This window comes from Hyla sarda, chromosome 6, assembly GCF_029499605.1.
Source record: "Hyla sarda isolate aHylSar1 chromosome 6, aHylSar1.hap1, whole genome shotgun sequence".
Classification (NCBI taxonomy): Eukaryota; Metazoa; Chordata; class Amphibia; order Anura; family Hylidae; genus Hyla; species Hyla sarda.
The window spans coordinates 283402980-283419424 of record NC_079194.1 but is presented as its reverse complement, the minus strand read 5'-3'; the positions used below and the strand labels follow the sequence as shown (position 1 = coordinate 283419424).

The following is a 16445-nucleotide window of genomic DNA, read 5'->3' as shown; positions in this document are numbered from 1 at the left end:
AACTGGTAAAACCCAATATAAGATGTATACAATGAGCATCAAAAATCATAGAACAATTGGCAGGCAGGAGTATACCTACAGTTAACAATATTTAATCAGCCTCCCGTCCGCCTATACACATATAAAACTGAGGTATAGAGCTGTCCTCCAAACAGTATAATAACAATAATCATAAACAATAACTATCTGTTCCAGACAGTGCATTAATTATAGCCAATCGTAGTGTCATAAACCCCCTCCCCCCCTGTTGCATCACAGATTTTTCTGGCAAAAAGTATTCCAACAGAATAGTGGCATATGTAAATATCACCTGTTATAAGATTGGATACAAACCTTATCTAGCTAAAGGATACTTACCTAGGATGGAACCAGCTTAATAATTGAATTGGAGGATACAATTTGATAATATGTCTAAGTCCACTGACATGCGCAGTCAGTAACACATGGTAGAGGATATTTTCTAAGTGCAATGACATGCGCAGGAACCGGCGCCTGCGCATGAGATGCAAAAGACTATAAGACACGTCTAAGTTCACGGACATGCGCGAGATTGGCGCATGTGCCATGGACCTTCCCTTAGAATTACTACTATATCCAATCACATGCGGGCGCCCATTAGTGACGTCTAGTATGTTTACTCACATGACCAACGATCGAGACCATGATAGGACGAACGGCCATCATAACGAAACGCAGAACTATCTGAAGCCGGCCGTTGATTGGATGACATGCCGCGGCCGTCACATTCAACGTCAGACGCGATGATATAAAAGGCAGTATGAGACGCCCGCTGGCCATTAGCCGCCATACTTTCCTGACGAAGCTGGGGAGCCAGTGAAACGTTGGAAGGGAGGGCTAAATTTTGGTGATTTTAATAAGCAGTAGCCACCGGCTCCCAATAGATAGGAGATTGAGCTACCCACGCTCACTCTGTAGCATTCAGGAGCTTACAAAAGACAAGTACAGGAGTCAAGGAGTACGGTGGCAACTGTGGTTTTAAAAGTTAGTGGTGGTGTCATTACATTCACTTGTAGAATCACATAATTATGTGCATCACAATCTATATTTTAAATTGAATAATAAAAGGTATATTTTAATTGGGGGGTATTTAGTTTAGGGTTCCCCTAGGGGGGTTCCCCTAAAATTGTTGTGAATAAATTGACCCTAGTATCTCCCTTTGGGGTTTTGTTGTTTAGTTTTTTTTAAAAGAAAACATATTATCCAGAAACATTGGACTGTATTAAAAAGAGACCCAGTTCTAAAAAAAAAACTCATACCACAAAAACCCGTTTTTACTTACCGACGTGTCAGGAATTTAAAAAGCATTCTAGCTCCCAAAGATTGCGCTCCTTTACTCATGCGCAGACTACCGGTATCGTGTCATGTGATTCAAAACCTTCTTCCATTCACGTGATCCCGTCAGGTGATAGGCAGAGGGGGACCTTCCGGTGCGGCAGCCATCGCTGTCTATGGATCTCTTCATCTGGTGACCAGACCTTACAGTCAAATTCCACCGGTCAGTATTTTCCAGTTAGAGATAGATTACATATGGTGAATGACAATCGAATCTATCTGCTAACGTGTGACGTTAGTTCAGACGGTGCGCCAAAGAATGAATAAGCACAGAGCGAATATTCAAGATGCCTTCATGAAGTAAAGTGTTTCGAGACATGTCTGTTTACAACACGACGGGGACATTAAAGGGTACCTCTCATCAAAAAAACTTTTGATATATTATAGATTAATGTATGCAGAATAACTATACAATTGCATGCTATTAAAAAATATGCTTCTTTCTATTTAATTTTCCACTTTGAAGAAATGACCACTAGGGGTCTCCCTACCAGTCCTGGCAGCAAGCATTTCAGACTCATGCTGGAGTCCTAAACACTACGAGCTGCCAGTCTGCTTTGTTCACAAAGGAGAACACTCAGAGCTGCCAGCCTGCTTTGTTCACAGCCTGTTTGGCTGTGAACAAAGCAGGCTGGCAGCTCTGAGTGTTTAGGACTCCAGCATGAGTCAGAAATGCTTGCTGACAGGACTGATCGGGAAAAATACAATAGAAAGAAGCATATTTTTCATTAACATGCTATCGGAAAGTTATTCAACATTCATTAATCTAAAATATATCAAAAGTTTATTTGATGAAAGGTACCCTTTAATGTTCTCCATCTATCTATCATTGAAAGTGTACCAGCTACGATTCCCAGTAGATTCCAGACTCTCGTCAATAGGGAGTTATATTGGATTTTCATGTTCAACACATTAACCCCTGATGGTCTTAATGAGACCATTGAAAGAACTACCATTTGATGTCTTTGGTAACACTTGCTTTATGGAGGGACCCCGTCTAATATATCTGGATTTTATATGTAAGTATTATTGGACACTTATTATTTAAGATTTGTTATTTATGTGTGTGGATCTGTACGTGTATATATCCTCCCCGCATTCCGGTGTGATGATGTGTGAGATCCACACACATTGTTATATATGTATATTTATATTGTGTATATGTTTATAGATAGTGTTTTTATTCAATGTGTCTAATTCAATTTATTTGAAGATGACACAATGTTTTCCTGTGATCATGTGACCTCAGGTATGGGAGGAGTCTGTGTATTTAAACCTGACCCCTCGCCATTTGTTTGTTGTACTTAAAAAAGAAGAAGCCGGTCCGGCTTTGAAACGCGCTGTGCATGTTTTATCACTTTTAAGAAAATAAACCAACTTGTCCAGTATTGTAGCCTCTATCGCACTTTGGATCCTCATTGTTGGTGGAGTTTGGAGTCATATGCATTTTCCCACACCTGGAGTGTGGTGAGGAGGTTGCTGCAGCCTCTGGTCTGTCTTTGTACGTGTTTTGGTGGTAATTGCACAACCCCCCCAGGTGAGTCAGTGCTTGGCTCACCTATCTTTTCCGTCTTCCACTGGAAGGAGTCACACAGGAAGCGCCTTATGCTTGTCTTATATACCATACAAAATGTAGATCTGTTTGCCAATAATGCTCCAATGTGAAGATATGACTGTTAGGGCTCGTTCACATTGCTGCCGGACTCCGCTATTCGGAGTTCTGTTGGCAATCCGATCAGAATGACGGGAATTTAGTAGAGAAAAAAAAATAATGCAAGCACTGTTTTTTTTTCTCCGCTAAATTCCTGTAAAATTACCGGATCACCGACGGGCCCCATACAAGTGAATGGGGCCCATCGGGACCCGGCAGATGCAGTTTGTGCTTGACCTATTTCACGGTCTGTTCGGCTTTGAAAAAAATAAAAAAGAACCGGTTGGACCCTTAACGGCAAACGGCAATGTGAACCTAGCCTAACTTGTTACAGTGCCCTGGAGCTGACCAAATCATGAACATAATTTGACATTTCAATGAAATAAATGTTCTTATTTTGGTAAATTATCCTTAATCCACAGTACAGGGTATAACTAGAGGATCAGTGGGGGCCTTATCACTGATCCTGGAAAAGCAAGATAATTGTGCCCCAGAATGAATAAAGTGCATCATGAATGTGTGCCCACTACTCCATTCATTGTTACATAGTTAGTATGGTTGAAAAAAGACATACGTCCATCAAGTCCAACCAGGCAATTGAAGGGAAGGATGTAAGGGGATAAGGGAAAGGGATGTAGTTTTATAATTCTGCTTAAGCATTAATGTTATTTTGTTCCAGGAATGTATCTAACCCTGTTTTAAAGCTATTAATTGTTCCTGCTGTGACCAGTTCCTGAGGTAGACTGTTCCACAATATCACAGTTCTTATGGTAAAGAAGGCGTGTCGCCCCTTTAGACTAAACCTTTTCTTCTCCAGACAGAGGGAGTGCCCCCTCGTCCTTTGGGGGGGGGTTGTCTATTGGGCTTCCAAACCCTGCAGTAAGGGTCTATTCACAAGGAAGAAATTCCACCTCAAATTAAAGCCCAATAGACTTCAATGGGATTCCGCACTCCTATTCACACTTAGGGATAGGAATTGGTGCAGATGTGCGGGATTTCTGCTGTGTGAATAGACCCTAAGACTAGGTTTCCACTTTAGTGAAAAAACGCTGTGGCCAGATGTTAGCTGAAAAGTTTATCCTTTTGGCGTTTTTCAGCTATTTTTGGCTCCTTGGCAGTCTTTCAAAAATGACCTCTTGTTGAGACTGACTTTTTTTTAAGGAAAATCTTGGCCTTTTCCTCCCATAGAAGTCTATGGGAGTGAAAAAACACCAAGAAAAACGCCATGCGGGTTTTAACTTTGGCGTTTATGCCGGCGGTTTTTATTTCTTTTTGTACTTAAGCAATCCAAAAAAGTGATGGAGATGCCCTTTTTAATAAGATTTCGTAGGGTACCATAAAAAAAAAAAAAAAAGTACCTATACTAGTTGACAAATCGCCCCAGGTCTGTTGCGATCCTCCTGTATAATGTATAGATGCGGTGGCCGCTCTTCCATGGTCCCTGCACGGACTTATATATACACCTATTCATATTTCCCACAGAGTTGTGATTGGCCAGATGGTTTCAGCCAATTACAACTCTCTGTGGGAAATATGAATATGTGTATATATATATATGTCAGTGCAGGAGACCATAGAAGAGCGGCCGCCGCATCTATACATTATACAGGAGGATCACTGCGGGTGTCAGAAGTTACACTTGCTGCAATCTGTCTATTAGCAGAGTGTGCTTCATGTTGGGAGTAGTAGTACCTGCAGTTAAGAACAGATCACAGCAGGTATCACTCCTGACACCCGATGTGATCGTCCTATCTATTGCAGAGATGCGAAGCAACTCTGTACAGCGCTCGCATCTCCGCTCTGTTTTTCCGGCCGGCCAGTGATATGAATAGAATTCACATCACTCATTCATATTTCCCGCTGAGAGCTGTGATTGGCTGCAACCATCCAGCCAATCACCACTCTGGGCAGAAAATATGAATGAGTGATGTTCTATTCACATCACTAGCCGGAGTACAGAGCAGAGATGCGAGTGCTGTATAAAGCATCTCTGTAATACATAGGATGATCACATCGGGTGTCAGGAGTGACAGAAGGGGCGATCTTTCTATTAGTACTACCTAAAAAATAGAGAAAAAGAAAGTGAAACACACATTTTATTAAAAGTTAATAAAAATTTGGTTATAAAAAATAAAAATTTTGTTAAATACATATTTTTCCCCATCCCTACTGCATCCTATATTTTTATTTTTGGTAACCAGCTAATTTTGAAAAAAACGCCAAAAGGGGCCAAAAATGCAATTTCCACTCAAAAGAAAAAATGCCAGAAAAACTGCCAAAGCGTAGGAAAAAGCTGTGGCAGTTCTTCTGGCATTTTTTTTAAGTGTAAACAAAACAGAAAAAAAAGTGGAAACGTAGCCCAAGTGTAAAACATAGCCTGAGGATGAGGAAGGTGGATAAGACTAAAGAACTGCCACAGTGTCAATTGTCACAGTAGGTCTACTCTTCACTTTGATCCAGATGACTAAGTGCTGTTGGTCCTGATTCTGCTCCATCCACTGCCTTGGTATAAATGTATCTTGTTAAAGGGGTACTCCACTGGCCAGTGTTCCGGCTGCGTTCGGAACATTTTGTTCCGAATGCTGTGCAAGTGATGCGGGGGTCGGCCATGCCCCCTCATGAAGTCAGGTCTTACATTGAAGTCATGACTTACATTGAGGGGGCGTTGCCGACCCCTGCATCACGCACACAGCGTTCAGAACTAAATGTTTCGAACGCAGCAGGAACACTGGCCATTGGAGAAGTAGGTGAAATTTTTTTTTGATTAAAGGGGTACTCCGGTGCTAAGACATCTTATCCCCTATCCAAAGAATAGGGGATAAGATGCCTGATTGCGGGGGTCCCGCCGCTGGGGACCCCTGTGATCTTGCACGCAGCACCCCGTTACAATCAGTCGCCGGAGCGTGTTTGCTCCGGGTCTGATTACTGGCAATCATGGGGACGGAGCGCTGTGACGTCACGGCTCCGCCCCTCAATGCAAGCCTATGGGAGGGGGCGTGACATCACAGCGCTCCGTCCCCATGATCGCCAGTAATCAGACCCGGAGGGAACACGCTCCGGGGACTGATTCTATCGGAGTGCTGTGTGTAAGATCACGGGGGTCCCAAGCGGCGGGACCCCCACAATCAGGCATCTTATCCCCTATAAGGTGTCTTAGCGCCGGAGTACCCCTTTAAAATCCCTCTGTCACTCATGCCACTGTTGATTTTCTCTTACAAATTCCTAATATGTTCAGTTGCAGTGAAGACAAACAGATTTCTGCTAGATGGCCTATATAGGGCTGTGTTCACACTGTGCACTTTTAGCATATATTTTATTTTGATTAGTGAACTCACAGAGACATAGGAGTTCACGAATCAAAACTGGAAAAAAAAAAAAAGTAAAAAATATAACCAAACTCAAGAATTGCTAATTTTTAGTTACTTCATATATGAAAAAAAAAATAATTAATAAATATATATATAAAAAAACTGTAACCGTGGGTATCATTGTAATCATATTGACCTACAGAATAAAGAGAACATGTCATTTTTACAATCCGTTTTTAAGTGCACTGGGTAAAACCAAAACCCTCAAAAATTTTCAAAACACACACACACACATATATATATAATATATATATATATATAGGTTTGGAGAGGGAATAAAACCTGTCTCTTAGGGTGCATGCACACCACATTTGCACTCTACGGGTGCCAGATCTGGCTGGGGCAGGGGAAATCGTGCGCTCCCGTACCCCAGCCGGACCGACACCCTAATCCATTGACTTTAATGAGCCGACTGGAGTCACTGTTTTACTCCGGTCGGCTCATTTTTTACCCGTATCCGGTTTTCTGACCGAACCGCCAGAAAACCGGATACGGGTAAAAAATGCACCCTTAGGGTGCATTCACACCACGTTTTCACCCTCCGGTTCCCACATACGGTTGCGGAGAGGGTGGGGGGAGGCAGAGGAACCGCATGCACCCGTATGCGGGAACCGGAGGCAATAATTTCCTATGGGCACGTATCAGCCGACCGGAGTGCAACGCGGCTCCGTTTAGGCCCACATGCGGTTCCCCGCCCGGACCTAAAACTGTAGTTGACTACGGTTTTAGGTCCGGGCGGGGAGCCGACCGGAGGCTACGGTGCACTCCGGTCGGCTGATACGGGTCCATAGGAAACCGGTTCCCGCATACGGGTGCGTACGGTTCCTCCGCCCCTCCCCCCACCCTCTCAGCAACCGTATGCGGGAACCGGTGGGTGAAAACGTGGTGTGAATGCACCCTTAGAAGGTGAGAAGGAAAAAAAAAACTACAAAATGGGCCATGCCCTTAAGGGGTTAATGTGGATGCAGTATATGAGATTCCTAAAACCACAGCACATACTAGTAGCCCTGTAACCTGCATAACCCCCCCCCCCCGTAGCTATACCTACAGTGATACTGATACATAGGCCCCAAATAAACCGGGCTACAGCAAAATGGCCGCAGCCACTAGAGCTACCAGTAAGGACATTTTGGAATGTAAAGTCAATCGGTAAACAGAACGGCTCAGTGACCCGATATGGCAGGTATCCAGTCAAACAATCACGACAGGACAGTAAGGGACTACAAGGACTACTTCCTTCTAAGCCTCGACACGTCGGCGGACAGAGCAACCTCCGCAATGCGGACACCGCGCGGCCCTCCGCCACCACTCACCTCTCCGGTCCTTACCGCTCTGCAAAATAAGGAGCGTGGTGACGTCACGATCACATGACCGCGCTACTTGTACCTTGTGACCGCTCATTGGAGTGTGCTGCGGGCTGCTAGCACGGCTGTCTATTGTATTCAATCAGAGCGCCGCTTTCATTTTACCACATTAATTTTGAAAATGAAAGCTGAGCTTTGATTGGTTGCTATGACCATTAGACAAATAAGAGGTTTTCAAAACTAACAGTAAAGCTCTTTGTTGCCTATAGCAACCGATAAGAGCGCTTGCTTTCATTTTACTAAAGCATTTTGAGAACTAACAGCTGAGCCCTAGTTGATTGCTATGGGCAACAAAGAATTGTTTTCTGTTAGGGCTCGTTCACACAGCCGTCTGCCTCCGTTTATAAATACCCGTTCTACAGTCCGTTTGATAATTTTTAGGCTGGGTTCACACTACGATTTGTAACTACGGTTCCCGTATACGGCTGAGAGGAGGGGCGGGGCTTAACCGCGGCGCCCGCACTCAGCCGTATTCGGGAACCGTATTTAATGTATGTCTATGAGCCGACCGGAGTTAACCGCAGCCTCCGGTCGGCTGCTTTTTCGGCTGTATGCGGTTTCCCGACCGTAGGCAAAAACGCGGTCGACCACGTTTTTGCCTGCGGTCGGGAAACCGCATACGGCCGCATTCTGGATCGTGTGGAAATGTCTGAACTAATAAAATAAAATGTTAATGATCCAATACAGTGAACAGCGTGAATGTAAAAATACCAAAAAGTTCTACATTGCTGATTTTTTTTATCACTTAACATGCCAGAAAAAAAGGAATAAAAAGTGATCAAAAAGTCACATATATGCAAAAGTGTTAAAAATAAAAACTACAGATTACAATGAACAAAAAAAGGAGCCCCCTGTATACGGCCCCATATACGGGGAAAAAAAAGTTATAGGGGTCAGAATAGGGCAATTCTAAACATACTTTTTTTGTTAAAATAGTTTGAGGTTTCAGTACAATAATAGTAAAACATGTAAACATGGGGATCATTTTATTGTTTCGACTTACAGAATAAAAAGAACATGTCAGTTTTACCGTAAAGTGCACTGTGTAAAAGCAACCCCCCCCCCCCTCCAAAAGTTGCAAAATTTCAGTTTTCTTTTCAATTTCACCACCACAAATAAATTTTTTTAAGATGTGTCATATGTAGAATAAAAGGTGTTATTACAAAGTACATATGATTGCACAAAAATAGCCCTAATCTGGAAGCCCTAATATGGGTCTGTGGATGAAAAAAAAAAAGAGTTATGGCTCTTATATTGTCCGTGTCCTCAAGTCTGCCAAAATGGGATGTGTCCATAAGGGGTTAAAGACGACACATTGTAATTTTGCGCGGTGATGTAGTAAAATTTATTGGTTTTAGCCCAGCCTTAGTTTATTTACCAATGTTCCTGAACAAGGTTGATTTACATGTCTTTTTTTCAGTCTTACTAATTTTGTACCTTACATTGACCAGCATTAAAATAAATAAATAATCCAATAATAGCAGAATTGCTGCCCCCCTCATATATAAACAAAAACAAATAAATGTTAATAAGTTGTAGGTACCCAAAAAAGGTATGAATAAAAATAGGTGCGACAACGAGCGCTCTGGCCGTGAGCGCATTGTTCCTTTCCCTTCCCCAGCTGGCGGCGCTGGGATTCGCATCGAGGGACGTGCTCGCATGCGAACCCCAGCCCGTCACTCACCTCAGTCCTCTGCTTCTTCATCTCAGCTCCGGCAGGCGTGCCCCCGCCTCCTAGGGCGCGCACGCGCCGGAGCTCTTAGATTTAAAGGATCAGTGCGCCTGTAATTATGGTTTGCACCTGACACACACTTATAAGTGTGCCCTTCTGTTCCATGGGAGGTTTCTGTCCTCCGTGAGCTCGCCTTAGGACGCCTGCGTTATGGTTACAGCCTCTCCACCCATTTCTGCAGCCCCTTCAGGATCAAAGCTTCGTCTTCCCACGAAGTATGATGGTGATCCTAAGTTGTGTAGAGGATTTGTGACTCAATGTCCCATGCACCTGGAGCTCATGGCGGATTAGTTCCCGCCAAAATGAGCAACGGTGGCGTCTGTGGTCAGCCTCTTCTCTGGAAAGGCCCTGGCTTGGGCTACCCCTCTCTTGGATCGCAGTGACCCGATTTCCTCTAACCTTACGGCCTTCCTAGCTGAATTCCGCAGTGTTTATGAAGAACCCGCATGGGCCTCCTCTGACTAGACGGCTCTTCTGAACCTAAGCCAAGGGACTTGCTCCGTAGGAGACTGTGCTGTTCAGTTTCGCACCCTCGCTTCAGAATTGGCATGGAACGACAAAGCCTTGTGTGCTTAATGTAGGACTGTCCAGCAGAATAAAGGACGCTCTTGCTGCACGTGATCCTCTGACTAACCTGTGTGAACTAATTAATTTAGCCACACGTATTGATGTGCGTTTTGCCAAGAGGCAGGAAGAACAAAGTGAACCTGTCCGAACACAGCGTTTTCCTCGCTTGGCATCGGTGTTCCAACATCCACCTCTACAGTCTTCTTTGCCTCTTGCCAAAGAGGCTATGCAAGTGGATCTTACTCGCTTAACACAGCTGGAAAGATCCCAACGTCGCAATGAGAATTTGTACCTATACTGTGCCAGTCCAGAGCACTTTCTCAAAGACTGTTCTATATGTCCTCAGCGTCCGGGAAACGCTTGCATCTAGGGCATGTGGGAGAGGCGTCCCTAGGTGTGAATGCAACCTCTCCTCGCTTGAATATATCTGTTCAAATCCACGTTTCTGCCAAGACTTCATTCATTGCTTCTGCATTCTTGGACTCCGGTTCCGCTGACAACTTCATTGATGCCTCTCTGGTACATGAATATCATCTTCTTGTAACTCGTCTAACCAAGCCTTTGTTCATTTCTTCAGTCAATGGACAAAATCTGGACTCTAAGGTGCTATTCCGCACAGAGCCTCCCGTCATGCACGTGGGAGTCTTGCATAATGAAAATTTTTTATTCTATGTGCTTCCTCACTGTACTTCTCAGCTACTTCTTGGTCTTCCTTGGCTCCAACATGATTCTCTGCAACTTGACTGGAAATCAGGAGAGATCACTCGCTGGGGACAGAGCTGTCAAAATCTTTGTCTTTTCCAGTCCAGCCAAGAGTCGTTTCTTCCTTTCCTCCGATGCCTGGTCTACCTTCCCCTTATCAAGATTATTCTTGATTAAAAAAAATTTCTTCTTGGTCGACTGGAGAGGATTTGGTCCTGAGGAGTCCTGGGAGCATGAAGAAAACATCTTAGACCGTGGTCTCCTCAAACGTTTTCTTAGCCCAAAAAAGAGGGGGAGACCAAAGGGGGGGGTGCTGTGACAACTAGCTCTCTGGCTGTACCCCCTGGCTGTGAGCGCATTGTTCCTCTTCCTTCTCAAGCTGGCGGGGCTAGGATTCGCATCAAGGGACGCACCCGCATGCGAACCCCAGCCCGTCACTCACCTCAGTCCTCTGCTTCTCTCAGCTCCGGTGCGTGTGCCCCCACCTCCTGGGGTACGCACGCGCCAGAGCTCTTAGATTTAAAGGGGCAGTGAGGCCGTAATTATGGTTTGCACCTGACACACACTTATAAGTTTCTGCACCTCCCACATTCCTCTGCCAGATCATTGTTTGCCACAGTGCCTTAGTGAAAGCATTATACTGTGATTCCTTGCCGTGTACCAGACCTAGTATTCCATGACCTGACCGTGTACCTTGCCACCTGCCTACTGACCTTCTGCTACTTTCCTGTTTACGCTACTGTGCCACCTGCCCTGACCTTCTTTATCCATACTACGACCTGTCTCTTCCCTTCTGTACCTCGCATCACCTCAGCTGCCTGTGTGGTCGAGCCGTGCCAGGGGTTACGACCTGGGTGCCGCCTGCCGCAGCAAGACCGTCCCGCTTTGTGGCGGGCTCTGGTGATAACCAGCGGCACATTAGACTCCGCACCCTGGCACGGCCAGCGTCATCTACCACACAGGTCCAGCGGATCTATTTCATCCCGAGTGCCAGTCGACTGCAGTGAGTCTAACAATAGGACTAGCAAGAAACTAGTCTCATGTAGCCATGCTGATGGAAAATGTAAAAAAAAAGTCATGGCTCAAAGAAAGTGAGGATACAGACATCTGTGTGTCTCCAGATGTCTGTAATTTCTAAGGGCTCTCTAGGATCTTCTGGCCAACTGAGGGTATAGCTGTTGGAATAGGCTTGTTAAACAAGCACAGATCTACCTTATCGGCACTTGAATCTAGCAGCAGTTTCCCCATGTGATATTACATGTTTAAAGTCCAGTAAGTGAGGGCAAGACTAGCACTCCTCTGTGCTTACTCCTGTCCCGTCTATCAGACTGAACACAGAGAGGAGGAAGTTACAGAGCAGCCTGCAGTTATTGGAGGAAGAGACCGAGCACAGTACAGCAGACTCAGGGAGGAAGTGAATGCATGATGAGGGAGGGCGGGCTCAGTGCTTGCTTCGGACATGTCCCTTCCTGAGCAGTGGATGTCAGAATGAGTGAACAACAGAATGGAGGGATTTGTAAGCCAAATACAGAAGCTAGACACATAAAAAAGACATGTAAAGCCTCTGCACAAACTAGTGAGTAATATATAGAAGCAAGGCAGCTTATGATAACCAACCTGATGGCTTATAGTGGTACCCGCCTGGATTGTCTGTGAGGACTCACTGGCCCTGATTTACTAAGAGTGGAGTGGAGTTTTATTTGTGGGTTTTAATTCCCTACAATTTTTTCCCCACGGTATTTATTAAGGTTTCCCTACATTTTGCACTTTTCCCTACATTTTGCTTTCTTTACACATGTGTCATGTATGGGCAGGGAAGGAGTCCACACTATTCCCGCCCACTCCCCTATCCCTACCTACTTACATACCCGCCCTAGGCAACGGGTCCGTAACCACGGTGACAGTCCCTCCCTAGACAATTGAGGGATGTAATAGCCAAAGTAATAAAATACAATAATACAGACTCAGGTCAAGGAACACTAGGGAACAGACAGACTAACAAAGCAAAACTTACACACTCACACAGAGTCAGGTGCTCTCATCAAAAGGTCAGCTGACCAGCCAGACAGCTAAGCATAACCTGGCAACAAAAACAAACAAATAACCTTTCAGAACCTTTTAACCCATAGGTTCTAACACATGCTCTGATCTGCGGGGTTTTCCTCAGCTAAAATCCACCACATTTTCTGTGGAAACCTTAGCAAATATATTGTGAAAATGTTGGGACCACGACCCTTTGCGATGACCACGCCCATTCCCCCTAACCCCCAAAAATGGCCATGCCCTTTTTTTTGGATATTCTCAGTAAAATGGAGAGCTAGTTTTTTTTATTTTTTTTTTTAATTCTGGCACACATTCCGGCGCACACAATCTGGTGCACAACACAACAAAACATGTTGGGTTTACAAGAGTTAATCAGGGCCAGTATATATGTGATTTTGAATTACATAATTTATTTTTATGATTTTGTGACCAGTTTTTTCTTTGGTGTTGAGGGGAACTATAAATTCATATTTTTCATGACTGGCCAGCAGAGGGAGTCCACTTAAAGAAATCAATAAAATGAATAGTATGTGACTGATCAAATAGCTGATCTAACTTTGGCCTTGTCCCATGACTCAGTATTCCTTGCTTGTCACTTTACATCATCCCCTTCCTGTGTACCTGAATGAACAAGGAGTGGGTCCAAGCCACTTATGTAAATTTTATTGTTACTTGTACATAATGAAGGACGGTTGAGAGGCGGAAAGACAGAGTTGTTTGGTATCTGGTGAAACAGTGCTATTTAAGACATTGTTACACATTACATCTCCACTGTCTAATGCCTGTGGGTGATTGTTCATTTTGACAGAAAATTTTGATTAAGTTTTAGTCATAGTTTTTGATAAAAATTATATTTAATTTTAGTCATCTGAATTACTTAGGTGTTAGTCGAGGGGCACCGGAAGAAGCATACAGGTGGCGAAACGTTGGGTAGTGGCGCTCCTCATCAATTACTTTATCTACCTCTTAGTAATGTATTTAAGTGTTATTTTTAGGCCAATAGTAATGGCTATGTCTCGCTCACTTGAGGGAGTCTTGTAGTACGTTAATCCTTTGATCCCTTATATACCTTTGGGCCATGTATTTTGATGTATAGTGCCATCTCTGTGCAGTCTCTTACTGTGATGTTTCTTGATGTACTGGTCTTTGACCTTTACCTCTGTATTTTTTTAAACAGCATGTATTAATAAAGTTTATGTCGATCTGTAGTCACGCTTTGTTTTTGATTTATTCCTACTGAACATTTTAGTTTAGTCTTGGTCAGTTTACTAAAATATTGATAGATTTAAGTTATAGTTTTAGTAAATATAATTAAGTCTTTATTTTGTTTTAGTCTAGTTAAAGTGTTGTTGACTAAAACTAAGACATAAATGATAAGTCAAGGAAATTAACACTGGTTGGTGAAGTAAACCACTAAGAAAGACAGAAGTGGCAAACAGCCAATTGTGTTGGAGAACACGGGAGCACGCGCCTAGCAGGAGATAAACAGTGGTGAGTTAATATGACAGTATTTGCCTCCCCCCTTCATAGGGCCCTGTTACATGGAAGGATTGTTGGCCAAAAAGGCCAAAATCACCTTGTACAATAGGGCCAGTGATCAGCCGACAATCGAGCAAATTTTCGATTTTGACTTGTTAATAAGCCATTGTTTGGCAGCTGCACACCTCAATGTTTATTAGGAGATGCACAGCAAAGGATAAAAGCAAAGGTCTACACAAGCAATCCAACGATCCTTCATGCGACCTTCCCTGCACAATGGGCCAGTCTTGTAATAGGCTCTACAAAGTGCACCAGTCTACAAGAGCAGTGGACCACGGACAGGGGCGGACTGACAACACTAAGGGCCCCTGGACCAAAAAAAGCAAGGGCCCCCTGCGATGCTCCGCTGCAGTCACACTTCTGCCCCAATCTCTCCACCACCCCTACACACAAAATAAACTAAATTTTATATATAAGAAACACTTTAAGGTAGGTAAAATACACTGTTCAAAAAAATAAGGGAACACTAAGATAACACATCCTAGATCTGAATGAATGAACTAATCGTATGAAATACTTTTATCTTTACATAGTTGAATGCGCTGACAACAAAATCACACAAAAATTATCCATGGAAATCAAATTTATCAACCCATGGAGGTCTGGATATGGAGTCACACTCAAAATCACAGTGGAAAACCACACTACAGGCTGATCCAACTTTGATGTAATGTCCTTAAAACAAGTCAAAATGAGGCTCAGTAGTGTGTGTGGCCTCCACGTGCCCGTATGACCTCTGTACAACGCCTGGGCATGCTCCTGATGAGGTGGAGGATGGTCTCCTGAGGGATGTCCTCCCAGACCTGGACTAAAGCATCCGCCAACTCTTGGACAGTCTGTGGTGCATGTTGGTGGATGGAGCGAGACATGATGTCCCAGATGTGCTCAATCAGATTCAGGTCTGGGGAATGGGTGGGCCAGTCCATAGCATCAATGCCTTCCTCTTGCAGGAACTGCTGACACACTCCAGCCACTAGCATTGTCTTGCATTAGGAGGAACCCAGGACCAACCGCACCAGCATATGGTCTCACAAGGGGTCTGAGGATCTCATCTCGGTACCTAATGGCAGTCAGGCTACCTCTGGAAAGCACATGGAGGGCTGTGCGGCCCCCCCAAAATTATGCCACCCCACACCATTACTGACCCACCGCCAAACCGGTCATGTTGGAGTATGTTGCAGGCAGCAGAACGTTCTCCATGGTGTCTCCAGACTCTGTCACATGTGCTCAATGTGAACCTGCTTTCATCTATCTGTGAAGAGCACAAGGCACCAGTGGTGAATTTGCCAATCTTGGTGTTCTCTGGCAAATGCCAAACGTCCTGTATGGTGTTTGGTTGTAAGCACAACCCCCACCTGTGGATGTCGGGCCCTCATACCACCCTCATGGAGTCTGTTTCTGACCGTTTGAGTGGGCACATGCACATTTGTGGCCTGCAGGAAGCAGGGCTCTGGCAGTGCTCCTCCTGCTCCTTCTTGCACAAAGGCAGAGGTAGCGGTCCTGCTGCTGGGTTGTTGCCCTCCTACGGCCTCCTCCACGTCTTCTGATGTACTGGCCTGTCTCCTGGTAGCGCCTCCATGCTCTGGACACTATGCTGACAGACACAGCAAACCTTCTTGCCACAGCTCGCATCGATGTGCCATCCTGACTTGTGTGGGTTGTATACTCCGCCTCATGTTACCACTAGAGTGAAAGCACCGCCAGCATTCAAAAGTAACCAAATCATCAGCCAGGAAACATAGGAACTGAGAAGTGGTCTGTGGTCACCACCTGAAGAACCACTCCTTTATTGGGGGCGTCTTGCTAATTGCCTATAATTTCCACCTGTTGTCTGTTCCATTTGCACAACAGCATGTGAAATTGATTGTCAATCAGTGTTGCTTCCTGAGTGGACAGTGTGATCTGACAGAAGTGTGACTTGTGACATTGTGTTGTTTAAGTGTTCCCTCAATTTTTTTTGAGCAGTGTATAAACTCCTCTGTCCTAGATCATTTGCAAAGGTAATTCATACATACGGTGTCCATTTTAGGACATCGTCAGTCGTCAGCCGCAACTACGTCCTCCGTCAGGCAAAACAGCGTCCCGCCTCCTCCCTCGGACTAATCGCCGTCAGTCGTCAGCCGCAA

General features: G+C 44.5%; 1 protein-coding gene across 3 annotated transcripts in view; it reads right to left on the bottom strand.

Moving 5' to 3' along the window:
- The window catches only part of FIBP (FGF1 intracellular binding protein), a 50379-nt gene extending 37608 nt beyond the window's left edge, over window positions 1-12771 (bottom strand). The window contains exon 1 of one of the 3 annotated variants that reach the window (XM_056527511.1): window positions 12752-12771. Coding sequence is in view for 1 of the 3 variants with exons in the window: in XM_056527509.1 (XP_056383484.1) it covers window positions 7686-7773 (88 nt within the window). In the remaining 2 variants the exon portion in view is untranslated. Of the gene's footprint in view, window positions 1-7420; window positions 7633-7685; window positions 7801-12751 lie in introns of those variants that run through there. The other 2 variants (XM_056527509.1, XM_056527510.1) reach the window with 2 other exon arrangements.
- Window positions 12772-16445: the final 3674 nt, after the last annotated feature.